Consider the following 27536-nt stretch of genomic DNA (forward strand, 5'->3'; position numbering starts at 1 on the left):
CCAACCGTCTACACCGTGAACTGCCCGATCGGGAATGAATAATCTCGCGCATAGGTGGTGCCCGACGTGAAGGATTTGGACATGTGACCAAGGGTGGGTGCATCATCGAGGTGCATCTTCGTGGTGCACTGTTACTCGTATTTCGCGGTTAAACACGTGGTCCCGTTCACCAATGCTCCCTTTGAACGGTAAGTTTATCCCTTTTCTCTGATACCTACGTACCGTTTCCCGTTTCAGTTGCTCGTCGTGTGCCTGGTACCGCATGCGATAAATCTGTTAACGTGGATCGCATGGTATTTGTGATTCGTTTTATCGCACGTTACCGTTGCACGATTTTCACGTATCTCTATAGACGTGACTTATCAGTCGTTAGAAAATAAATCGCGGTGCCGTTTATTGAAATTTATCAGATCGATTTTGTTTCACCAAGGATTGTTTAATGATATGCATGTCGTATCTACGATATCAGGTTTTCTTTGAGTCTTTGTGATTAATATTGTCATTTTGGTGTTTGAAATTGCAAAAATTGAGAGGGTACTGGGCGATATGTATCTGAACTTGACACTGTACAGTCCAATATAATTAATTTACATTTTGCATCCTCGTGTCGACAGTTTTTACATTACTTCTGATCTATCACACAATTTGTAGTCTAAGTAAAGTGTAATCTTCTCTGGTTATTATAATATTTTAATATTAATCATGTACAGTGTGAGTTTATAATGCATTTTTGAGTATTATAGCGTTAGAAACAATTTTAATTATCCACATTTCTCTCTGATTGTTTCATTTTCACAAAATACTTATATATTAGTGGATATATTTACAATTAGTAACATAGAGTCAATATTTATTCTTTTATACGATGATATTAAATCATCTACCAATCTCTCGCATACAAATATACAAAAATAATAATTTTTGTAATATCCTTTGATCAATTTCCGTGTGTAATTAGGAGTATTATTGAAGTTACGCGGAAACTTTGATTAAAAAATAGTTTCTTTACATCGTGAACGCTTTTTACAGAAAATATTGTACAAAAATAATTAGTTGTTGAGCTATAGGTAATATTGACAACTAGACGAACACACGCGCGCGCGCGCGTACACATACACATACACGTGTGAATCGCATTGATAAAATAAATATAATTATAATTTTCTAAGTAATACCAAATGATTCATTTCATAAGAATTTGTTACGATTATTATGATTTCATAACATACTAAGAAAACACATTATATATATATGTATTATGTTTCATTCGATTTATAAGAAATTTCTGCACAAACAATTTTTCTTCAAAATTGTACTCTGAACAAAATTAATTTTCTCCAAAATTACAGTCACAACAAAAAGAATGTTTAAAGAAAAATTCAAATGCAATTCAAATGCAAAGTGATTTTCAATGTGTTCTATATACGCATATATTTGATCAATTAGAACATTCGTTCCAATTCTAACGCCAGTAGCCCGTTGTTCTCGATAATGTTATCTGATATTCTTGTTTGATTTGTTTGCAACTGTTAAACGATAGCCTACAAAATGTTTTGCGTTCGTTACTATATGTTTAGGTAGTTCTCATCCGATATTGGCCGCCAAGTGTCTGAAAATGATCGTACAAAGCATTCAAGTTCGTCACTTGATTATTTTTTCATTTTAGGGAAAAAGAAAGCGTTGAAGAGATAAGAAAAAATATTTGTTACATGTACGATGAGAATTCTAGTTAGGATGCAAGTTAGAAAGAGTTGCTGATGATAAAACTGGAAAATTATATAGAAAAAAATGCAAATTACACGACTAGAGAGATAGAAAACTTTTTAAATACTTCACAAGTATCACTTTCCAGAAAATGAATAGTTTTCCATGACGACGATGCACGACCACACACCTTTGATTACAGAACAAACACTATCGCAGTTTGGTTGGATATTTTACCTTACTCACTATATTTTTATTTCGAATAACGATTAAAAATATAGAGAAAAAAAATACAGAGAAAATAGAAATGCATTTATTGAAATTTTCTAATCAATAGGGAAAGGAATACTTTTGTTATCACACAGATGGAAAAATGTCATACAACAGTGAGTCGAAGTGCATATATTATCGATTAGACGAATCTGTTATCCAAATAAAATTTTATATTCTTTTTTTTTACACAATTTTCTAATCAATAGGGAAAGGAATATTTTCGTTATCACACAGATGGAAAAATGTCATACAACAGTGAGTCAAAGTGCATATATTATCGATTAAACGGATCTGTGGTACAAATAAAATTTGATATTCTTTTGTAGAAAAAACGCGAACGTCGTTTCACATGATCGTGATATATAGAATTGTAGGAAATCTGAACCATTGAATTTGAAAACATATTCCCATGCGGATATAGAGCAACATAATCCTATATTTACACTTTTACTCATCGGATGATTGTATTACATACGAAACGTTGAAGTTATCGTGGGAAGTACATACGAGGGGGTGAATTGGGAAGTGGGCGTCAAGGTTGATTCATGCTGGTACAGCATTCTATAGTACCTCTTTAGCTATACTTCGATAATAACAAGTGCCGCATTACATCCGAATTTAGGTCTGTATTCCTCAAATCAAACTCGTTAAGCGTCAATTATTTTCTTTTACTGAACATATTGCTTGTAAATATTCTATTTACTCTTAGAATCACTGTTACATGTATATAGATCATACGAAATCAAATTTGGCATGTATAATATTGGGTAATAATTATTTTTCAATTTTTGCACATCATTAGAATATTACAGGAATTATCTTATTGTAATTATTATATTCTATACTGAAAAAATGATTTAATAGTGCAAATAAATTGCAAAGCTGTTAGAAAAATGTTGTATTGTAAAATTTGTGAAACGTGAATAGAAAACAAATTGGTATTTTATATATTCAATGATAATGTAATGATTTGTATAAGAGTTTTTCACGTACGATATGCTCGACAGTTTTTATAACTAGAAAAAAATTTTCTTATGTTAGTATTCGTTTGTTATTGTTTGCAATTATTAAATCTTGAACTAAATTTTCATTACTTATCGTTTATTCGAACAAAACTCGTCGAAATTTGTTGCTAACCGATGCGTATCACTTTGAGAAGCCTCTTTGAAAAGAATAGAACAAACAGCTGTCTGACATTGTGCATGTACTTGAAGAATACGTGCAACAGTGGATCTCTTTACTTCCCTTTGAATATAGAGAGGCTGCACTTTTAAGGCGTGCATACGTAATGTTCATACTTTTGCGTTCGAAACAAAGCGTTTACGTTACTGAAATTCACAATTAGAGTGCCTTCACATTTGCTGTGGATGCATCTTTAGGTGTAACATACGAAAGACTTTTTAGATTTCTTCTACAACACTTCGAGTTGAGCTTTCACTTTGAAAAAGTAATTCTCTTGAAAATTATTCAACAATCGAAGGAAATTGTGATAACGTGAAGATTGTTTTCTCTAGAAATCTTGAACTAGTTGGAATTATAGTGAGAAGATTGAAAAAATGTTTTGGAAAATAAGATTTTTCTAAAAATCATTTAAAACGTGTAAAACCGTTAGGTGTTCTTGGACAAACTGGTTTTGCTGATAAGAACAATCGTACACTACTCATTTTTTTTTTAGTAGAGCTACCTATTAATTTTTTCCTATTTAGATAATTCTTATCGTACTAATTAGCATTTCTTCAAAACGTTAACTTTTATCGAGCTGACTAACATATGTTCAGAACGTTATTTTTTCTTATCCATAGCGAATGCGTTATTAAGGAAAATTGTTGTCACAACAAAGTAATTTCAGAATACAAACATGGCAAAAGAAATGGAAAATATACAAATAAATATCAGTTACTTCAGTTTTAAGTGAATTATATTTGTAATAACGTTATCAGAAGATCCTCTTAATAATATTATTACAGAATAAGTGTTTGAAAATCATTTTATTAAACAATTAACAGAGGGAGTAGGATATCATTATTTTTTGCCTCTTTAACTCTTTGCACTCCAAATTATTTTTCAATTTTATTACCAATAACTCTGTTTCATTTAAAATTGGCTTTAAATAACAGTTCCTCTGCTGTTACTTGTAAACAATTTTCTTCACTAATTACATTAAATACAGCTCTCAAACTTTGTTGAAATTTATATTTGTTTCTTTTTTCCACTTACTGATGTCGAGTCACACTCAATAAAGGAGTGCAAAGGGTTAATATTTCGCTAGAATTCTTTTTTAGAAATCATACCTTGTCAATATATTTTTAAACGTGTACAACAAGAAAGATGAGTGACGTATCATTTGTTCTTATACTAACAAACCTCTTGCAAAGCCCCCAAAAGTGGTCAAAGTTCAAGTGTTCAAGTTTTCATTGGATCATTTTGAAACTTGGTTTTTAAAGTTGTTTGCAATGAAATTTGGACGTAAAAACGATAAATTCAAGTCCTTAGAAACTCCTCAAAAGTGGTCAAAATTCAAGTTTTCAAGTTTCCAATTGTATCATTTTGAAACTTGGTTTTTAAGGTTGTTTGCAATGAAATTTGGACGTAAAAATGACAAATTCAGGTGCTTAAGAAAGACATTGTACATAAGGAACACATTCGCGTCTCTAAACAAACTATGGCGAACGATTAGTATGCGGGTTAACTAAACATTCCATACACGTGGGTTGCAGTCGAATATTCGAACGCTAATCTATTTCTACATGTAATTTGGCATGGCGCTTTCTCTCTTTCTCATTCTAGGGTAGACTCGGAATAGATTCTCATTTCTAGAACGTCTGTATACAATTGTATACTAGAAATAAGCGGCTGCACTCAAAATACGACGGGCACATACGATAATTTGCAAACAAGTAAGTAAAACGATTCAGTTCTTTCTGTTTATCGTTGCTTGGCATAACAGAGAATCTGGATAGAAAAAAAACAGTTTCAATTGTCCTGTTTGTGACCCCTACGGAGTTTGCAAGAGCTTTTTTGGTATGAGAACAAACGATACGCCACTCATTTTTCTTGTTGTACACGTTTAAAAAAATATTGACAAAGTATGATTTTTGAAAAAGAATTCTAGCGAAATATTAACCCTTTGCACTCCTTTGTCGAGTGTGATTCGACATCAATAAGTGGAAAAAAGACCCCTCGTCGAACTTTCCTTCGCTCTTGCAGCGTCTTCGTTTTCTTTATGAATGAAAATATTTCGATCGATACGCTTGAGAGACTACGTTTCACATCAATATCTGTTATCTAATATACTGTACAGTATTCGTCATAGTTTATGCACAAAAGTAATATTATATATATATATATATTTTTTTTTTTTTTCTGGCAGTAATTTGTCTCATAGTTTAGAGAACCAAAAGCCAAGAATTTAAATATGCGACTACATCGATATCTGTTATCTAATATGCTGTACAGTATTCGTTATAGTTTATGCACAAAAGTAATATTATATATGTGTACAAATATTTTGTGAGAGTAATTTGTCTCATAGCTTAGAGAACTAAAAGTCAAGCATTTAAATATGCATATACATCAATATCTGTTATTTAACATGTTGTATAGTATTCGTCATAGTTATAAAGATATGCACAAAAGTAATATTATATATGTGTACATATATTTTCTGGCAGTAATTTGTCTCATAGTTTAGAGAACTAAAAGTCAAGCATTTAAACATGCATATACATCAATATCTGTTATTTAACATGTTGTATAGTATTCGTCATAGTTATAAAGATATGCACAAAAGTAATATTATATATGTGTACATATATTTTCTCAGAGTAATTTGTTTCATAGTTTCGAGAACCGAAAGCCAAGCATTTAAATATGCGGGTACGTTAAAATGAAACTAGTGGATACATACCAGCATAGCATAGCACAATGCAAAACAGGTGAAACTCATTAGCTTCCTGTAACACGTTTCGCTATTAAAACTCTTTGTCGTTACATCCGGAAATACGAGGATTGGACAAAATTCCGATGTTAATTATGTATAACATATGTTTCAAGTAAAAGTTGATGGGTTTCTCGGTGAACGTGATTGAACGTGAACAGCTTTTTGTGAATGACAGAGTGAGTGCACTTCCTTTTTTTTTACTTTGAAATTTGTTCTATTTAAATATATAATGATAAAATAATTAAAAGAAATTATAGAATTTATTACGTACATCAATAGCTTCTGCTTGTTACTTTCTGTAAATAATGCTGGAATAACATTTTGTTTCATAGAATGATAAAAAATAACAAGCTGAAATCATCCATGTTGTGTTGTGCAATTATGGTAATTTTTAAATTACTTTTTTTTAAGTGCTTGCTGGAAAACTATAACTTAAGGTAACATAGATAATCAAATGTTTATATATCTAATCTCATTATATTTATGTGAGTATTTTTGCGGGTGTCTTTAAGTCAGTTTAGTAATTTAATTTAGTAATATTTGATGCATGTTCTCAATAATCATTACTATATTAATATATTAGATTTCCATATATTGTGTATGAATGTTTATTTTATATTCTACTTAGAGAAATATTCCTGTAACTTAATGTTTTCTCTCGTTTTTGAGTTGTATTGACAATTTTGAAGATCTTACAGGCTGTATTTGTATAAAAAGATTAAACGCATCATTTTATAGGTATTAATAGTAATATTGTAATAACAGTTAAAATTAATTAAATTATATATATTTCTAATTGCTTTTTGTACAAAAAAAGTATTTACTATCTTGTTTTTTCTATAAACAAATTGGGAATAACATCTATCCTTGCATGAAACGTAAATTATTGTTGTATTTTATGTTCTAACAATATAAATTCATCACTTGGAAAATACTAAATATTGAAGCTTAAATTTTACATATTTCAATGGTTTGTTCTTAACATTCATATCTTTCAATTTCTAATCTATGATCAACATTTTTTGTTAAATATTCGTAATATTCTTTATCAAGTATACAATCATGCACGAATAACAGGGAACAAGATTGTTTTGAAACTTTTCAAGAAAATAATATCTACTATTAGATGTACACGGTTTGTAACATTTAAAATAAGTAAATAATTTAGAATTCAGTACAGTTGGGAGAAGTGAAAACAATTAACGTCTATCATATCCTATTAATACTTAATTGTGTCTTATTTTCGTCGCAGTTAGCGATAAAATATTGATAGCTATATCACATCACGATACTATGAGTATCAGTAATACTCAGGTGGTTGGTGAACGAACATTTGTTTCAGTGGATGTCGTTTTGTCTTTAACACATTTAGTATAAAGGTACGCTTTTGTCGTGAAACAGATAAAAATCCTGCTAGATTAGAAACTGTATTTTGTATTAACTGCATTAACAAGCTTATCACTCCTTAACAAGACATAGTATTACAGGCTATTCTGTTTTTAATTAAGAAAAAATATTCAAATCATTCATACCATATTCTAATTCACACCTTATTTTAATATTTTATATCAGTACCCTATGTATGTTAAGTCAATTATCTATCACTAATTGAAACAGAGATTATGCATTAAATATTGCAGAATATCTGGCAATTCTGTCTTTAATTAAGAAAAAATATTCAAATCATTCACATCTTATTTTAATATCCTATGTCAGTACTCTATATATGTTAAGTCAATTACCTGCTTAATTAAAACAGAGACTATGCATTAAATATTGCAAAATATCGCTTTCTCATTAATGCACAAAACAACTTATTTAATAATTTTGAATAACTTGTATATAAGTTTACTTGCTCAAGACATTCTATAGATACTAAATTGACTAAACAGCAATTACCAGCGAGGATTATTAATTAGTAACACCTGTACAGACACCATTTCATACGTGGCAACTTCTCGTATTAATTTGAAAAATTGTTTAAAAATGAAAAACTAAAATTTCTGAATTAGGCTGCACATAATCTGCTTCTCATCTTCACGAAATTTCATACGTGGCAGCTTCTCGTATTAATATCTGAAAAATTATTTGAAAATGAAAAACTAATATTTCTGAATTAGGCTGCACATAATCTGCTTCCCATCTGCACGAAATTTCGTATCGATCGGAAGCACAGGTCGTTTGGAAGTGCAACTGAAATTGCATCGCAGCCTCCAGAGATATACGTGCATTAGGTCGCATTACGTATCATTGATGCGGTTGCCGTGAATTCGTTACGAGCGAGATTACGAGTGGCCTTCAGATAGGAAAATTTAATCACACGACGCGAGCACAATGACACTGGGTCGCGTAGCCAGCGACAAGTGCCGCAAATCCTTCAAGGAAAAATAGATTACGTAATCGCTGATCAGTTACGCCAAAATAGATAACGCACGTAATCAGCGAAGAACGGTCTGACCGACGCATCGAATATTTCAGTTTTGTACAGAATAGAATGGGGATATTGAGTGAAAGTGTCGGATCGTATTGTTCGAAGTAGATAACAGAGTTTAATCGTCGTCCAGTTAGTGGTACACACTGGTTATACAATAACGTAGAAGCGAATAGTGTAATGGGGTATAGAAACGAATTGTATGTTTAGGAATAGTTTGATAAATATTTTATTTTTTTATATTTTATCTAGGAATAGTTTGATAAATATTTTATTTTTTTATATTTTATCTAGGAATAGTTTGATAAATATTTAACTTAGGAATAGGTTGATACATTTTTTATTTTTCTATATTTAGCTTAGGAATAGGTTGGTATATATTTTATTTTTCTTATATTTTACTTAGGAATAGTTTGATAAATATTCTATTTTTTTATATTTTACTTTGGAATTTGATAAATATTTTATTTTTTTATATTTTACTTAGCAATAGTTTGATATATATTTTATGTTTTTATATTTTACTTAGAAATAGTTTGATAAATATTTAACTTAGAAATAGGTTGATACATTTTTTATTTTTCTATATTTAGCTTAGGAATAGATTGACACATATTTTACTTAGGAATAGTTAGTTAAAAATGTTTCATTTTTTTATATTTTACTTAACAATAGTTTGATGAATATTTTATTTTTTTATATTTTACTCAGGAATAGTTTGATAAATATTGTATTAATTTTATTTTTTTCTTTATTGGTTCTATGTGAAATAATTGCGTTTACTTTCTCGCATAAACAAATATTAAAACACTAAGTCATTGTGTTAATTACTTATTTAGGTAGTATCAAAAGACAGCGCGATACTTCAGACTGCCTCGCATGCATATGTAAGAACAGGCCTCAAGGCATTAGGCACTTTAGACAAGCGCCAAAGGTCATGAACGAAAATTGACAAAGGTTGATGACTGTGACAAACTGCTCGAGATAGAAAATTCTTGGTATTATTTCAATAAGTTCCTACGATAAATTGCTTATTAATTTTACTACGAATTAATTAGTTATTAATTCTACTACGAGTATGTAAGCTTCAAAGCATTTACTGAAAAATACATCGACAGTTTAATTTGGATATAATTAAATAGTTATAATTATCAGTACGTTAATTTTCAAATATTAATTTTGTCGTCCAGTAATAATAAGTCATTATAGATTTTTTATTTATTCATTTAAATAATTACTTAATTCTTATAATAATCCTTAAAATTGATAATTATTAATATTTGCAATTTTGTTTCCATTAATTAACGAACTTACATTCTAGGCTTGACGTAATCGTTCAAAATATTAAGGCATTTTTCATTAATCGTGTCTTCTAATATTTTAATATTAATGGTAAATAACAAAAAGTGACTTCAATATTATAAAGAATTTACTGCTTTTTACAATAACTTTTACTATATAAAAATTAGCAGAAATCTACAGCTGATTGGTTAACGGCACATATTTTGCCAAAGTCGTCAACACATGTTATCGCTTTTTCTCTTCGAAAATTAAAAATATAAACCATTTATAATTCACACGTGTCCGCTAACAATAAGTGTGCCCAACTTAGAGTGGAATGGATCGCTTCAAAGCCGTGTGACAAATCGAACCGTGTCAATACAACCGTCTCACTATTCTGTTAAAAATGGTTGGCGTTTGTTTAAAATATATACGCAATTTACTGTACCACTTGCAAATATACGTGCGTCCTGTTGTTATGAACGTATTCTTTATGCATGCGAGCCTATCAGCGCAACGCTAGTGTAATGGATAAAGGGTTGAGTTGACATTTCAGCCTCATCTCATTTGCAGTTATAATATATTAATAACATACGCTCTCGTAACCATATGTATGTATTTCAAAATAGAATGGAAATTATCCTTACACCCTCTCATCAATAATTTATATTTCAAAGAATATTCCAAAACGAATACTTTTTGTGAGAGAATTTTGTTAAACGTTAAGTCTGTCAATTGTGTACTACTTTTTGTCTACTAATAATTGTAATCACAAAGAGCCATCCTTTGATTTTCTTGAATAAGTTTTAGTTTGATTAATGTGTTGCAAAATCAAAATCTACTAATTGTGTACTACTTTTTGTTTACTAATAATTGTAATCACAAAGAGCCACCCTTTGGTTTTCTTGAACAGGTCTTAGTTTGATTAATTTTTCTGCAAAATTTAATATCAAAATTAAATTATTTTGGTATCGCAGTATCGATAGCCTCGCATGGTTGCATGCAAATATAAAATATTACAGTGTTGCTTCAATTGTGCGAATTCTAAAAAGTATTTTTTTTTTAAATACTTTTCAATTTCGACTGTTGAAGTTCAATATTAGCGTGCGATATGACTTTGATACATATGTATTTATCAGGATAGTGTTCATTTTTTTTGCACACGTTAAAATTAGCATTAATTTATTTCTATATAGAAGACTAGACTTGTATTATTAATCATAACGAAGCGAATAATTAAATCTAGGTTTAACAATCTTATATTCCATCTATTTTTTCTAATATTTAATAAGCAGTGACTGTTGCAAACCACGTCTTAGATTTTAGTTAAAGTTACAACATACCAAAGTCCAAGTGAATTTTGAAAGAGGACTGACCTCTTTGACTTTCTTTTCCACCACTTTTTATTTCTTACAAATTTCATTGCTTATTCTATATACTCTTCATACATCATTTTTCCAACATAGAGATCCAAATTATGGATTTTTATACTAATAAACGTTAGATAGTAAAATGAATAAGCGTTAGAGAACAAGAAAACAGGATGAGACTTTCTCTTTAGAATTTGCTTCTTCATATTGCACATAAATTAATCTAGAATATGACACACAGTTCATACATCGTTATAGACTATTCTATTTTTTAATTTTATTTTATATTTAGTTTTATAGTTTTATAATTAGTTTTATTTTATTTTATAATCAGATTAATTTGTACTGTATTATGTGTCTTTCGATTGAATGCTTTTAGAGTAGCTGAATGGATGCCGTGACCCATGGAAGATACGACGGATGGATAGGTAACAATTTTTGACCAATAGGAAACGTGCGGCATGGGTCTGCCGCGTCTCTCCCTAAAGGGATACTTTTTCTACGTGCTGTGCTCGTCTGGTTTGCTGTTGGTCATCCTGAATCTACTGCAGGACGAAATATGGCACCGTATGCGACCTCATCCTGGACAAACGCAATCCGTTCGCGTTACCGATCCCAAGGTAATGCCAAATGAAACTGTACACTTTTATAACCCTGCTAGAGTAACATACAAACAAGATTACTTTCAACGACTTTGAAGCGCGTTACTTCTTCGGTTTTGCTGCGAATGAAAAATGAGAAAAGGAAGGAAATGAGAGGGAAGAACGTTTCGTCTTGGGTCTGATAGTGGAATTATCAGTAAGGTTATCTTAGCAGGCTCTGTTTTAGACGCAAGGATGTTAGGAATAGGTTAGAAGTTGTGTATGTTGAAATAAAGAAGGAAATTTTAACTTATGGGAAATTGTAAGCGTTGATGTCCTTAAAATTACATTATTAGTACATATTTACATTACAATGACTTTGAAGCGCTTAGCTTTGGTTTTTTTGCGTATGAAAGATGAGAGAAGGAAGGAAAAGAAAGGAAAGAACGTTTTGTCTTGGGTCTGTTAGTGGATTCATCAGTAATCAGGCTTTTATACGAGAAATAAAAGGGAAAGAACAACCTAAACCAGAAGGCAAACAAATAGTTAAAATACGTTTTAAAAATTGGGACGACTAATCAAAATATTGTTGTTCATTGCTTTCTGACGTAACAATTACCAGGATATGAAGTAAAAAATGAACTTTAAAGGAAATTGTTATTTAGAACTGTCCTCCAGAGTAATTTAAAGACTTAAAGGAATTTTTTTCGAGAAATGAATTTTATACAAAGGGCACAGCAGCGCCCTCATTGTAGACTCAATTTAAAAGTGTTGAGAATAACAATCGCAAGGGTAGCTACTCTGGTATTCGCTCATTCCTCGCAACGGTGTATCAGATACGAAAATGTTTCCTTCTCAGCTAATATAGTACATGGCCGACTTATCGCTGGTATTACTACCATCGCACGAAAGCAGCTGTCGCGGTTTGTACAACTAAATTGTAGGAAAACCATATGGAATTTATTACATTAGAAAGACAGGCTTTTACAGACAGACAATTTAAATTCTGCAGGTCAAATCGATTGTCTGGTGTCTAATTCTACAATCTAAATTGTAAGTAGTTGCTGGAAGATTGAAGACCACGGACGAACTTACACCCAAACAGTATTAGTTAGAAATTGTTAGTACAACCTCGTAAATACGCCACAGGTGATAAAAGTATATCTCTACAGACCTTTTAAAACTAATCGCATCGTTCATGGATAAACAAGATAGTATAATTTATAACATCAACGTAAGTTGTGACATTGCACTTAGCATTACACTAATAATTATCATCGATTCCTGGTAATCATTTTTCTACACTGTTATGTGTGTCCACCAGTGAGAATGTAGTAGATTAGAGTAGGAAAGAACAGTGTTAAACTCCAAATTTTGATCGCAGATCAAACAAAATTGGTCTACGAAACCGAAGAAACCGACAATGCAGATTTTGCAGACTCGGGAAAAAGCGAAGAAAAAGATTCTGTTCGAGGTACAGTTGACATGTTGCGTTGTCGGTAGATCATTTTTGTACGGTATAGTGAAACGCAACTGAGACAACCTTTCCTTTTGTCATTTTTGTAATATAATTTTCTAAGCAATAATATTAAGCAACTGAGTATATCTTTTTACGAAATTTTTTATTATCGTTGCTGTGTATAGCTGTGAGTAAATTATTTAGATTTAAAAGATCCCTGCAACTTCAAATAATAAGAAGAAATAGAGATATTTATGCTTTCAAAGCAAATGGAGTGGGTGAGGACAGTAAACTCTGTACAGAGAAATCTCAAAGTCATATGAAAAGTGTGTCTCATTTTTTTATGGCAATCATCAGTAAGATAAAAAAAGTAAAGCATCGAAGTTTGGATAATATCAAAATTAAATTTTGTGAGATAATTCAGTAGTAATTAAAAAGAAATCCAGATGAGTATAAGGGTAGTAAAGTAAGTACTTTTGTTATCCATCGTGGTCTCTATTAAGAGATACACCATAACATTGCTTAAATACCATTAACAGCTTCTTCAATTCACAGAATATACTGTTCACTGTTTTTTTTTTTTTTTTTTATTCTCTATAGATATGTTAAAAGAATAATTCTAGTTACTCAAAGAAAGACATAAAAAAGTATAAACTTTAATACCTTTTCTTCACAGAAAATATTGCCTCGTAAATTTCTAAAAATAGAAGTTGATATTCCATATGCTCTTGATTGATAACTCCATCGAATAACCAATCTATTGTTACGTTACGTGTTACACGAAGAAATAAATCTCTTCGTCTCATTTTTCTCCTATTATTTGAGGCAGCAGAGATGTTTCAAGCGAATAAAGTTAGCAGAATATTTTTTACGTACAAATTGTAGTCAGATCCTGCTATTTAGTAAAGAAATATACAATGGCGGCCATATTTCTGCATCTTCCAAAGTCTTATCTCGGCTAAGTCTTATCTCTGATACTTGTGTACGAGTGTACAACACTTTCGGATGGCTTATTCGACCACTTTAGAGTGTTCGAAGCTCGTAGAATGAAATTTCAGTAGTATAATCTAAAACTATCTGTTCAAGGTATCGATGTAGCAAGATTAGTACGTTAAATGATTCTACAATTGTGAAAAATGCGAACTCTATTCAATTTAGAATAAAAACGATCACAAACAATTTCGTGTGCAGAAGAAATGGATCTGACAGCTAATCTTAATAGGTGTAATAATGTTGCCAGCAAATAACGTCTAAACTTCTCTAATAGAGTTATTATAGATTACTGTGATAAATATGTAAGAAAGCAGAAACAACAAAATATAAAACAAACGTTTATTAAAAATATAACACCTTTAAAAATTGGTAAAATAAATATAAAGCAAAATATAAAGCAAAATACAAAGCAAACATATATTAAAAATATAACACCTATAAAAACTCGTTAATATGTTTTAATTTAATGGCGAAATTTTTTCGAAACATAACTGAATCACTATTAAATATTAAAATACAATTATCATAAATCTATGAAGCTTACAAAAATAAAAAGAAGTTTAAGAAACTGCTTAATTACACTAATTCATTGCTGTTTCGTTATGCACACTGAAAACATACGAAAAATATAATTGACTGTCAAAGGTACAAATACACAAGAAATAAATTCTAATTTTATTAACACTAGGCAAGTAAACAACCATTGCATGACACGGTTAATTTGTTTCGTGCTATACCAGAACCGTGTCAAGTGAAACTTGCTGAGGGTTGTTCATTTTAATTAAGCCCTGGTATATGAAAACCGTATTAGAAGAATTTCGTGTTGTAAAAGGACAATTGTAATTTTTTCCATCGTGATATATCGAAATTCTGTTATCAGAAGTTATATGTTGATATATGGTCGCTATTATATATTGTTAACAAATTCTGTCCATGTTATTGTTAATCTATGCGTATAACATTAAACAATTAGTACGTTCAAATATTACTACGGTTACTTAATGGAATAATACGATGATATTCAGATATATTTAAATTAATAACGCACGCGTGAACGCAGAGATAATGGAAATGTGATTTAATGTACACACATTTATTGTCACGGTTGTCTCTGTGGTTTCTGGAGCGCAGCTAAAGCTAAATAGCCACACAGTTTGGTACAATTCAGCTGATGTCGTGTGCCTTACGCGCGATTAGATAAATTAACTCTTTCTGCTCTTGATTGGATTGCGATTTTAGACAAGTGTGTAGTTACCATGCAGATGCGACGATCATGGCCTATTTACGTGGAACACGCAACACGCGATTGCTAACGTTCATGATTACAATAATTAATCGTCGATTTGTCGATTGTAAATAGAAAGATTCTTTAAACGATTATTCCGTTAGAAAAATTCACAGGTTTCTTCTGTTGGATAAATTGTAAAATTTCTAGGGGGGGAAATACTAAAAGAATGTATAAAAGTGTAACATAAATTTTTGTTCATAAAATTATTTGTATATACTATATATATATAACAGAAATAACCAGTTTACATAATTAATAATAAATGATAATGTAATGCTTTCTGATTTATGTAAAAAATAACAAAATGATCTTTTCAAAACTTTCAAATCAGGCTTTATCTCAAAGTTAATTAATAATCATTCAATTAAACGATATATAATTAAGCAATGATTGAGACTTTAGAATCATATGTTTATATTATCAGATATTATTCACTTAATTTCAGTTAAATTTCAATTTTCTACACAGCTTCTGGTTATAATTTTATGGAGTCTAATATAACAAAATAGTTGTTTAACTTCATTATCCGCATTATATATAATTGTGCTGTTAGGTATGAGTGCTATTAAATTACTCTTATTAGCACTTAATTAGCAAAAACCGGTTCTAAAAACGATTAGATATTATCAATGAACATGGCAACGATTTTTGCATTATCTTTTTAAATGACAATCACTACCATTAAACTAACGTTATAGATTTTGAATGATTTATTTTTTACAACTACTTATTACATACTTACATGATACTTTTGTTGTCATTATTATAACTTTTGTAGTTATTATTATATTTGATACCAAATCACAGTGTCTGAAGAAAGTTATCATAAAATAAATCTCTTAACGAAGAGAGAATTTTATATATTTATATACTTGGTATTTTCTATATAGACACCATTTTATATTTTTAGAAATAAATAGCATTCTAAAATATAATCTAAAAACTCTAAAAAGTAATATGATTTATATTAAGCATCTGCTATTACAATAAATTCAGATATTTTAAAGAATCTTATTCTTTCTTAACGTTAAATATTTACGCATAACACGATAGCTTCTAATATAATTTATCTTTGAGAAGGTAACAAAATAAAGAACAGCTTAGAAGTTATCTTAAGGCCGTTGAGCAGCGTCTCTACTGGAGCAACATCGATTTATCATCTCAACTCTTATCATCGCGTGTCCCAAAGCGTTTCTAAACAAGTAGCAATTTGTAGAAACATTTTATCAAACCAGCAACAAGTGATAACGTCTATTGCTGGCAATAGAAAGACGAAGAAATTTCAAGAAACTTTCGACGAGGAAACAACAAACACGACTTTGTCAAGCTGCATAGAACCGCGACAGAAAGTTACTTGCCGTTACTCCAGTGGAGACAATGCACTGTCAATTAGCTGCTAACGACTTGGTCGATGAATGATCAAGAGGTGCAAAGTCTGTTGCACTGTTTCTGCGATACTGACAATATTGAGCTGTTCAATAGAGTGAATAACAAAAAGATTATGTTAAATTATGAAATTTAGTTATTTAGTATATTATTTATATTTATATTTAGTATTAGTTAATTAGATTATGTTAATTATGATAAAAGGTTCAATGAAAAAATAGAAAAGAGAGAATAAATTAGGTGCATCCAGTATAGCGAGAATGTCGTATAAAAGTAACGTTCTTGAAATATTCATCCTTCAATGTGATGAAAAAGTAGCTCGTTATTACATGGACCATTTATTTTGAAAGTGGTGCAAGTCCATTTTCTTTTGAAAATTCAATGTTAGCAGATCTAACAATTAAAAAGTATAGGTTAATTATGTGAAGTCTGGGAATATTTGTGCTAATTTATTAATATGTGATTTGATTATATAAATTTCTTTTAGACGAATTTAACTAAAATAATTGATAATTTCCAGGCTGCAAATGGACTTACACCACGTTTTTAATTAGTCAATTGTAAATATCATTTAATTTCAATTTTGAAATAACAAATATCACTTAAAATGTATTTATAAATAATAACAAGAGATAAAGTAGGATTAGCATTTTTTATCATGAACGTTAATTATGTTTATATATTGTTAAACTTAACACAAGATATTGATATTGTTAATTATTTATGCTCTTCGTGTGGCAGTGTTTTGAAATATTCATGATGCACAATAGCTACTGCATATCTCTATATTTTTCGTATGCAATAGTCTTCGCATCGTGATACAACATTTAAATTCAACAGAGCATTGGCATTTTTTAAGATATTAAATATAAAATTTAAATTAATTAATACAAAATTGTCTCGCGTGCAACATTCATGGCAAATGTGTTATAGAAAACAATTTTTACTTCAAAAATTTATATATAGCCATAAATATACAATTTTTGTATTATTCATTACAAAAATTGGTCATCAATCACAGAGTGTGTCTTTTTCAAGATTCGTGCTTAAACACTTCAAATTGTCGATGAAATCTTTTGTATCGTTTTAAAGGGCCGATATACAAATTAGAAATTCGCATAACGTTCATTCCTGTGACTTTTATTACCATGATTGTCGAATTCGATGGGGCAAAATATTTTACACAATTATTAATAATTTAGGAACACTGATATAGCTAGTGCAAAATAAACATTGAAAATAATGGACACTGTTATATGTATATAAATAGTTATAAACAAAAAGTTTACACTAGATTAAGCATAAATTACGTCATATCTCATTTTGTTTAAAAAAGAACTTACACCACTTTCAAAATAAATGGTCCACATTTGGCTTGCAATAAGGAGTCACTCATCACACGAGTGTATAATTGTATATTTCGAGCAAGAATACGTTTATGCGTCTCTCATTTACAAAACCATAGTAGAAAAATCATTTCTCGCGATCGTCTGCAATTTACTGGTCGCCACGAGCAAGTCTACACGTACGACCTAACATAATTTCTGAAACAATGGTCAGTGGTCGCTGGCGACTGGTCGACAGTGCATAACGGCTCTTACAATTAGTGCAGAGTAGTTAGACGCTATGCCTGCGCTTAACTACACTACCACTAGCTACCATACTTAGGAACCGTGAGCGGAATGTCTGAGTCGATGGTAACCGAAGATGTGTTCACCATTCTGTATTGCTTTTGTCGAAAGGTGACCAACCTGACTGGCGCTACCACTTTGAAACGCAACAGCGTAGAATCTCTGGATCCATCGAAGAGACCTTGGTACATGAAAGGAGGGACCAGAAGGCCTTATCCTGCTGTCAGATCCCGTCGCACTGGTCGAAGATTAGCTCGGTTGTGGCCAGACGAGGACGCTTATGACGATCGTGTCACTAACCAAGTAAGATTTTTACTGCAAATGTATAAATGAAGATAAAGAAAATTAGAAATTTGGATATCGTATATTGTATATTGTTTATATATCGATTGATTTCATATTTACAAATATTGTAATGTAAATAAGTATGAATGTACAGGTAACTCTCTTATAACATGGTAGTTGGGTTCCTAGAAAATGCAATATTGTGTGAAATCGTGTTGTATGAGACCCAGAAAGAGTAGAAAAAGGAGGTTACGTTCCAAAAACTTATTAAAAGCAAATAGTTTCTTTTAATTCTACATAAACAACTTAATTTTTATTAAGAATGTAAATGTAAGTATAACACAAAGCAAAAAAAAAACAAAAGATATTATTTTAATCTAAGGCAACTCTAATTTAATGAATTTTTTCGTTATCACTGCTCAGTATAATCTCAACTGAGAACGTTTTTTCGATGGAATGATATCTCCCTCACTTTCAGAACTTTTTTCTTCATTTAAAGTTCTTGTATCTTTTCCCCTCTTAAGAAAATCTGTAATTGTACTCTGCTTGCTGGTTCTTACCAGGTCATTGTAAGTTTCTTTGTATGGAGCTAGACAGTTTTGCAGCTCCCTCTTGAATTTTCGACTTCTTTCAGTGGAAAGGTCTGTATTCAAGAAAAATGTCTCGAGATTTTCAGCTAAGCTTAGGGCTTCTTGTAATTTTTTTAATGTCAAATTATTAACCGCACAATCTTTAGGACAGCAAGCCTCGCTGCGGCTGTAGAAGTGCAGTCAGTGTTGTACAAAGGTTTTTGCAATTTTCTTATCGTGTTATAGCGAAACCGTGTTATAGGAGGGCTCCTGCAATTTACGAATCGTGTTATAGTGAAACTGTGTTGTAGGATGCCTTGTTGTAGGAGGGTTCGCGAAATTTACGAATAGTATTATAGCAAAACCGTGTTATAGAATGCCGTGCTGTAGGAAGATTCTCACAATTTACGAATCGTGTTATAGCAAAATCGTGTTATAGGATGCCATGTTGTAGGAGGGTTCTAGCAATTTACGAATCGTGTTATAGCGAAACCGTGTTACGAGATGCTGTGTTGTACGAGGGCTACCTGTACTTGGTTATACAAATGTTACAATAAAGGTCTCGACCTTTATCACAATGTAGTATAGCAACGCATACGAGCAGCCACTTCAGCTGAGTGTGTTGACCAAAAACACTGGTGCAACGACGACAATGGCCAACAAATGCCTACGCCATCGATCCATTTGTCGGTCGACCTTGCTGTTGTTTAAAAGTAACCACGTCTCTGACTTCCGAATTTGGGCTCAGAAATTGAAGTCAGGGTCGATCCAAGAATCTTCGTAACAACTCTGATTCACGCGAGCCTATTAATCGGTTTTATTCGTCGCAACGGCGAATTCGCAGAGAATTGGAAAAGTTTCGAGTGGTTGAAGAATTTTCGGATGTTCGAACAATTTAGTTTCATTTTGGAATTATAATGAATCAGATATTTTTGAGTGAACGTTAATGCAGTAAAAAATTCGATAGAAAAGCTTGGGATCTCTGTGTGTTTAAATTATTATTTATTTAAGTTAAAATAGAATTCTATTTAACTTTATTTAAGTTAAATAGAAATAAATAAATTCTTTATATCTTTCATCGTATGCAAAAATTTAAAACACTCGTGCCTTTCTATCTTTTTATATCATTGCAAAATATTTTCGTTTACTCTAAATAAGAAATGACAAAGTTTTTTGTAAGTTCATTCTCTTGTAGAATTTTTAGGAACGCTTTTATCTACCACAAACTGTTACAGAGGAAACTAGGTGGTCACGAATTCGTAATATCATTCGGTACTAAATACTTCCTGTCGAAAACAGGAATCGTACGTCATTGTATGCCAACTGTTTCACACGAACGAAAAAATGTGCTGTTAATTCGCTGTTAAAAATTACCCGTCTGGTTTGTGTTCCTATTTTGCGCTGTCTTTCACGAATTCCGTACAGAGCTATATTGTAGGTATATATCTTACTTTCACGCTTTTCTTCCACGGCACAATGCAGTCTATTATACGTGTATATAGGCCAATGGTCTCGAAACGTGCTGTAGAAATTAAGCATTTCTTCAGAAAAACATTGAAGGTTATTCGCATTCATTTGTTCTTATTGTTTATACCATCGTTCCTTTATTCTTTTGCCAGGCATTATTTTCTTGTATTTAATATAAGTATATTAATGTACTGTATTATGTAAATTAGAAAATTATATACGAATTGTGTAGAAATGATTAATTAGAAAATTATAATATTAATATAATTATATTTTGCATCGCGTGAATTGTATTCGAATATTTTTCATATTACACTACGTAATTTTGGTTCGTTTCGAGTATCAAATAATTTTCATTAATGAATGAAAATTAATGAATGGAAATTATTTGTAACTAAATAAAAGTATATTAAATAATTTTCGTTAATGAATAAAAATTATTTTGTATCATTCTTTATTAATGTATGTTGATAGATAAAATGACAATTTTTATCTAAAGCTTGTACACTTTATCGAAACTACGTATATAGTTAATTTTACATTACAACTTACTCTTGTAATTGTATCTTATTATTTTTACAGAAGAAATATATCACAGAATATTTACTTATTTACTGTTTTTCTTTTATAGCTGATGTTTATGCCATCTGATTACAACAAAACCAGTACAGAGCGTCAATTGAAAAAGATAATGGTTCCACATGGTATGCCTGAAGCAAAAGTTGGTCCTGATCTGTTCCTTCAACATGGATGCCCAGTAAATACTTGCACAATCGTTAGAGATAACCCTGAGGATGCAGATTTGATCATTTTTAAAGACTACATAACGCACGTGGGCAGAAGATCTCCAAATCAAGTATGTAACAAAACTTTTGTTTCATCTTAATTTCACTAACTAAAGTAATAGCGTCGTAGTAAGTTTTCAATTATAATTTCAAAAATCTTTATAATTGAACAATTTTAATTTACCAAGCACAAAGCACAAGCAACATTTCTTTGATCTAAAGCCACTTAGGTACAAAAATATTAATTATGCTATTATTGATCTATCAAAAACGACTTGAATATTTAAACAAATGATATTAAATGCATTTACTTCGTACATCTATATAAATTCACAAATTGAAATCAGTCGACTTCACCAATGAATATTACTTCCAATATTTTTAATTGTACTTTTGAGAAATATACTGTTATTCATTTCTAGAGAACTCAGAAATTAAAATATATGAGATAAGTTTAAAAAAGAGAGCTATTTAAACAAATGATATTAAATGCATTTGCTTCGTACATCTATATAAATTCACAAATTGAAATCAATCGACTTCACCAATGAATATTGCCTACAATATTTTTAGTTATACTTTTGAGAAATATACTGTTATTAATTTCCAGAGAGCTCAGAAATTAAAATACATGAGATAAGTTTAAAAAAGAGGGCTGTGGGTGACAGTTACCGTCGAAACGAACGTTTCCTATGTTACGATCTATATTAGGGATAAACAATCTGCAGCCCCTGGCCCGCATGCGGCCTTCGCAGTAGTGCATGGCCCGTGAAAATGTTTGTCCGCACGCGCGCACCACCTCGATCACGCCAAGGTGGTTCAATACCTAAACTTACCAATTTTTACTGCGGTCTAATAACGCAAACCCAGCACAGTGTACGCTAAATTGACGATAAAAAGAAGAAATTGATTATCTAATTTTGTGCATTCGCTCTTTACTCTTGTAAACTGGATCAATATTGCAAACTTAACAGAGAATACTAAACTTAAGATAAGAAAAAGAAATAATTATTTAATTTTGTGAATTTGCAGTAAACACATATCTTTTCTTGATTGAGATATTATATAATAATGTTAACTGCGATTAATTTATTAAGTTTGCATGGTCAAGTTGAAAATTATGTCATTAAATATTTAATAAAATAGAGAGAAAAAGATTCGTCTCACGAGTGAGACAATAATTCCAACAATATCGCCAGATGCTCTCTTAAAGAATAAATATTCGAAAATGGATGGACACTTTTGCTTAGTTCATAACGTCCATACATTTTCGATAGTAATTAAAAAGGTTTAATTGCGTAGCAATGAATTTTAACCGCTCGATTGTTACTTTAAATCGAAGTAACTTCAAATGTTCAAATATTGTGTCCTGTTTGTACAAATTACGAGAGCAATTCATTTCTGTTAGAATACGAAGTTTACCCTGATTTGTGCGATAAATAAGACTGATACGATTTTCAGCAGGTATGGATGCTGTATTTTTTAGAATGCCCTTATCACACCCAGAGCGTGAAGAACGCTGTTATTAATTGGACCGCAACTTATCGTCGCGACAGCGATATAGTCGCACCTTACGAGAGATGGCAGTACTACAATCCCAGCGTCACACAAATCCCACAGACGTTCAACTACGCAGCTAATAAGACTAAAAAGGTAACGACATTACTCTTTAACAGCTTCCACTAACGTTATTATCATTTTCGAATTAATATCCTTTAAATTATTCTGCAAACATCGTATGAAATAATCGCATCTTTACTTCTCTTCTTTTAATTAAATCTAATATTTAAGAATACGAAACTATTCCATTTTATATGGTGAAAGGTTATTCTTTTCGACAATATCTTTGTTTTATACGTGCGATTATTTTTGCCAACGTGCAAGGAAATTGAAAATATTTTATTTTCAAATCGTGTAAAATAATCGCATCTTTACTTCTCTTCCTTTAATTAAATCTAATATTTAAAAATACGAGGCTATTTTATTTTATATCGCAAATGCTTATTCGTTTCGACGATGTCTTTGTTTTATATGTGCGTTTATTTTTGCCAACGTGCAAAAGTATTGAAAATATTTTATTTCATTTTATTTTAAAATCTTGTAAAATAATCGCATCTTTACTTCTCTTCCTTTAATTAAATTTAATATTTAGAAATACGTGACTATTCCATTTTATATCACAGATGTTTATTCGTTTCGACAATATCTCTGTTTTATACGTACGTTTATTTTTGCCAACGTGCAAGGATATTGAAAATATTTTATTTCGTTTTATTTTAAAATCGTGTAAAATAATCGCATCTTTACTTCTCTTCCTTTAATTAAATCTAACATTTAAAAATACGAAACTATTCCATTTTATATCGTAAAAGATTATTCTTTTCGACAATATCTTTGTTTTATACGTGCGATTATTTTTGCCAGTGTGCAAGGATATTGAAAGTACTTTATTTCGGACATATTATCGGTATCGACGGTGCACAAGAGGCTTATCAGTGTACCTCATTACGTAATAATCAATTACTGTGATCGGCTGGTCGCCCGTCATCTCTGATAGTTGCTGACAGTTCGCTAATTACTTCTTCGATGGCGTGGTTACTTCGTTAACGTCGATGTCCGATCGAATAACGATTTTCATTCGAGAAATATGTTACACGATAAAATGTATCGAGCTTTAAATAATATTAGTACAAAATCGAATGTATACATGCTGTATTATAGAGAAGTCCATGTCACATCTGTCAATCAACGAATATAATTAATTATTTCATGTCTTAAAATATCTGTGAAAGTTAAATTGCGATAAAATGTAAAATTGTTGCTAAATATTTATTTAATATTACTGAGGTCCTTTCGTTGAACTTCTTCTGGTTTCGTTACTGTGAAATATCGATTTTTGCTGAAACCAATGCATTGCCTTAAGCAAACGAGACTGAAATATTGCTGTAATACAGCTTCGAAAGTAAAGACATTGTCTACGCGTAACTTGACAATAATATTCTTTCGTCCAAATATTTTTGCACGGTAAATTATCATGTGTTTGTTATCATCACGACCACATCCTGTTTGTAAAACAGCTTAAATTTATCTTCAGCAATCAAATCGTATGCTATAGATAGACTCTTATGTACAGTCAGTTTCATAAGTATTCGTATAAAGAATTTGTTGGAATTAAGCGATGGGTTAAAGATTTTTCAACAAATTTTTTCCACAAGTTCCTTAAAAATTGAATAATCAATAACAAAGTTTCAAGTTAAGATTACGTTGCTGAATAATTTCATTCATTCTAAGCTGTAAAAGTCATTTTCAATGCTAGACTCCAATGTAAATGAAAAAAATCGATTCTACTGAGTTGAAATGCTTTCAAGCATCATGTAATTTAGAATTCCCTTATTTCTGATATTAATTACTAAATTTTTGTTAAGTTTCATTCGTAGAAACTTTATACACGTGCATATATTGAGTTGAAGTGCTTTCAAGCATTATGTAATTTAGAATTTCCCTATTTCTGATATTAATTACTAAATTTTAGTTAAATTTCATTCGTAGAAACTTTATACACGTGTACATATTGAGTTGAACTACTTTCAAGCATCATATAATTTAGAATTCCCCTATTTCTGATATTAATTACTAAATTTTTGTTAAATTTCATTCATAGAAACTTCATACACGTGTACACATTCATAGTAAATGCTTTACTGGGAAGCCATACACGCATAATTTAATTTCACCAATTTGTGTATTATACCTACAACAAAGATACATAAAAATGCAATCATCTTTATCTGTAACGTGCTGTAAGAGATTAATACTGAGAAAGAACTTTCGATAATGTTACTTCAGGTGGCTTGGTTCGTTTCCAATTGTCATCCACGGAACCAACGCATGCATTACGCCAAAGAGTTATCGAAGTACATCCAAGTGGACATTTATGGGACCTGCGGTTCTTTGCGGTGCCCACGTTCGCAGTCTCAAGCATGTTTCGATATGCTCGACGAGGATTACAAATTCTACCTTGCCTTCGAGAATTCCAATTGCAAGGACTACATCACGGAGAAGTTTTTCGTCAATGGTCTCGGGTACGGTATATCTTCATTCATATTTTTATTATTCATCATCTGAATAATTATTTACTAATTTGACGAGCCACGTAGAGGAACAGAAATATTGGTGGTTTATAGTAGTAGTTTATTTTTATTATTCATTATTTTACTATTCATCATCTGAATAATTATTTACTAATTTCACGAGCCACGTAGAGGAACAGAAATATTGGTGGTTTATAGTAGTAGTTTATTTTTATTATTCATTATTTTACTATTCATCATCTGAATAATTATTTACTAATTTCACGAGCCACGTAGAGGAACAGAAATATTGGTGGTTTATAGTAGTAGTTAAAAATTTCGTTGGATTGGGGGCATAATTGCCAAAGAGTGCTTCACACGGAACTTGTTACCACCCTTATTTAGTGCACTTTGGCGCATGTAGAGGTCCTCAAGATTCTCACCCCCTACCTTAGTCTCTTCAAGTGTTATCTTCACCGAGATTTTGGAATAAGGGTTACCCACATGCTGTTGCTAGAAGCTGAAGTGTAACTAGTATTTGATGTCGATGTTTGAAATAATTTCTAATTTCCTCTTTATATTATGCATATTATATTATCCATACATTTATATAAAATGTTGCTGTTTTAATGTAACAGATTTTAATTCTACTTAATTTTTATCATTTTTCTAATATACGTAGGATTTTGAAATTTCTATTAGATTATGGAGTAATCTAATTATATTACATATTGTATAAAAAAAATATTAGATATATACACAATAATTAATTTCATACGAAATAACAAAGAGTTTCTTTTCACAAAACGTACAATTTATATTTTGTCTTTATATTATGCATACAATCTATACATTTATGTAAAATGTTACTGATTAATGTAAAAGACTTTAATTCCATTTAATTTTTATCATTTCTCCAATATACGTACGATTTTGAAATTTCAACTAGATTACTTCATAATGTACTTAGTCGTATAGTAAAATTGATATTACATAATATATAAAAAATACTAAAGTTATGTACAATAATTAATTTCACACGAAATAACAGAGTCTCTTTTCACAAAATGTATAATTTATATTTTGTTGTAGTTTTATCGTTAATTGACACATGTGCTTGCCATTTACTAATACTCTTTAGATATTTTAAATAATGCAGTTATAGTAAAGAAAACCACTTTCTGTAAAGCAATAACAAACGAATGAACGTATAGTAACCCAACAATATCATAAATATGTAGAATACATGTACAAAATTAGTGAGTTTTTTTACATTTCTTATTAATACACTATTATAAGCTAACGCATCCTTTTATTTTAATTTAGACACAACGTTCTGCCAATCGTAATGGGTGCCCATCCAACGGATTACGCTCGAAGCGCACCGTATCGCTCGTACATCCACGTGGACGAGTTCGAGTCACCAAAGGAGCTCGCTGAATACCTTCATCGTCTGGATCGTGACGACGAATTGTACAATTCCTACTTCCGCTGGAAAGGCACTGGCGAGTTTATCAACACGTACTTTTGGTGTCGAGTTTGCGCCATGCTGCACGACGACCGTCCGCCAAAGTTCTACAAGGACGTGAACGAGTGGTGGCGAGGAGAGGGCGTCTGCACGACAACCTCGTGGCGAGAACACGATTCGACGCGTACAGGAAGCCTGAAGAACACTTGAAGAATCGGATCTTCTGCGAAGATCGGTCGAGTTAAGTGAAACGACGCTGTGCGTCTACACGTTTGAATACGCTTTCGTCGATAGAGTTGTTTGGACCTTCTGAGGACCGCGAAGAATGTTATCGACACGAGTAGAACAGTTCGTTATCTCTGTCACATTTTCGTTGACTTGTGTAATTCATTTGTTGCGACACTTCGAAAATTCGTGTTCTCTTAAGTGTACAATTTTGCTGGAGCTGCTAGTCATCTTCGCGATGAGAAGACTGCCGAGTAAGAATTTGAGGAAATTCGAACAATTATTCGTATTCAAATTAGTATTTTTTTGATGAGCAACAAAGACTTCTTA

At 31.1% G+C, this 27536-nt stretch overlaps 2 protein-coding genes across 3 annotated transcripts in view; both read left to right on the forward strand.

The window, feature by feature from the left end:
• Fucta (glycoprotein 3-alpha-L-fucosyltransferase A) lies at window positions 1-27261 on the forward strand. Of its 2 annotated transcripts, none has more exons than XM_076906933.1 (7): window positions 1-188; window positions 11379-11619; window positions 18449-18640; window positions 21290-21514; window positions 22908-23096; window positions 25290-25525; window positions 26840-27261. In XM_076906933.1, exons 2-7 carry the CDS (start codon window positions 11461-11463, stop codon window positions 27189-27191), a joined length of 1353 nt encoding a protein of 450 aa, XP_076763048.1. In that variant the 5' UTR covers window positions 1-188; window positions 11379-11460; the 3' UTR covers window positions 27192-27261. The 2 variants fall into 2 exon arrangements, with proteins under 2 accessions (XP_076763048.1, XP_076763047.1); XM_076906932.1 differs by having other exon boundaries at window positions 22905-23096; window positions 26840-27260.
• The window catches only part of LOC143430877 (thiol S-methyltransferase TMT1B-like), a 257467-nt gene that overhangs the window by 73032 nt on the left and 156899 nt on the right, over window positions 1-27536 (forward strand). The window lies entirely within an intron of this gene.

The sequence above is a fragment of the Xylocopa sonorina genome, chromosome 15 (genome assembly GCF_050948175.1).
Source record: "Xylocopa sonorina isolate GNS202 chromosome 15, iyXylSono1_principal, whole genome shotgun sequence".
Classification (NCBI taxonomy): Eukaryota; Metazoa; Arthropoda; class Insecta; order Hymenoptera; family Apidae; genus Xylocopa; species Xylocopa sonorina.

Bases quoted from the DNA above. Each gene is read 5' to 3' on its own strand.
- Fucta (XM_076906932.1), top strand. From the start codon at position 11,461: ATGGGTCTGCCGCGTCTCTCCCTAAAGGGATACTTTTTCTACGTGCTG. The intron at 18,641-21,289 runs GTAAGATTTTTA...TTTCTTTTATAG, and splicing joins ACGATCGTGTCACTAACCAA to CTGATGTTTATGCCATCTGA. The intron at 21,515-22,904 runs GTATGTAACAAA...TACGATTTTCAG, and splicing joins GCAGAAGATCTCCAAATCAA to CAGGTATGGATGCTGTATTT.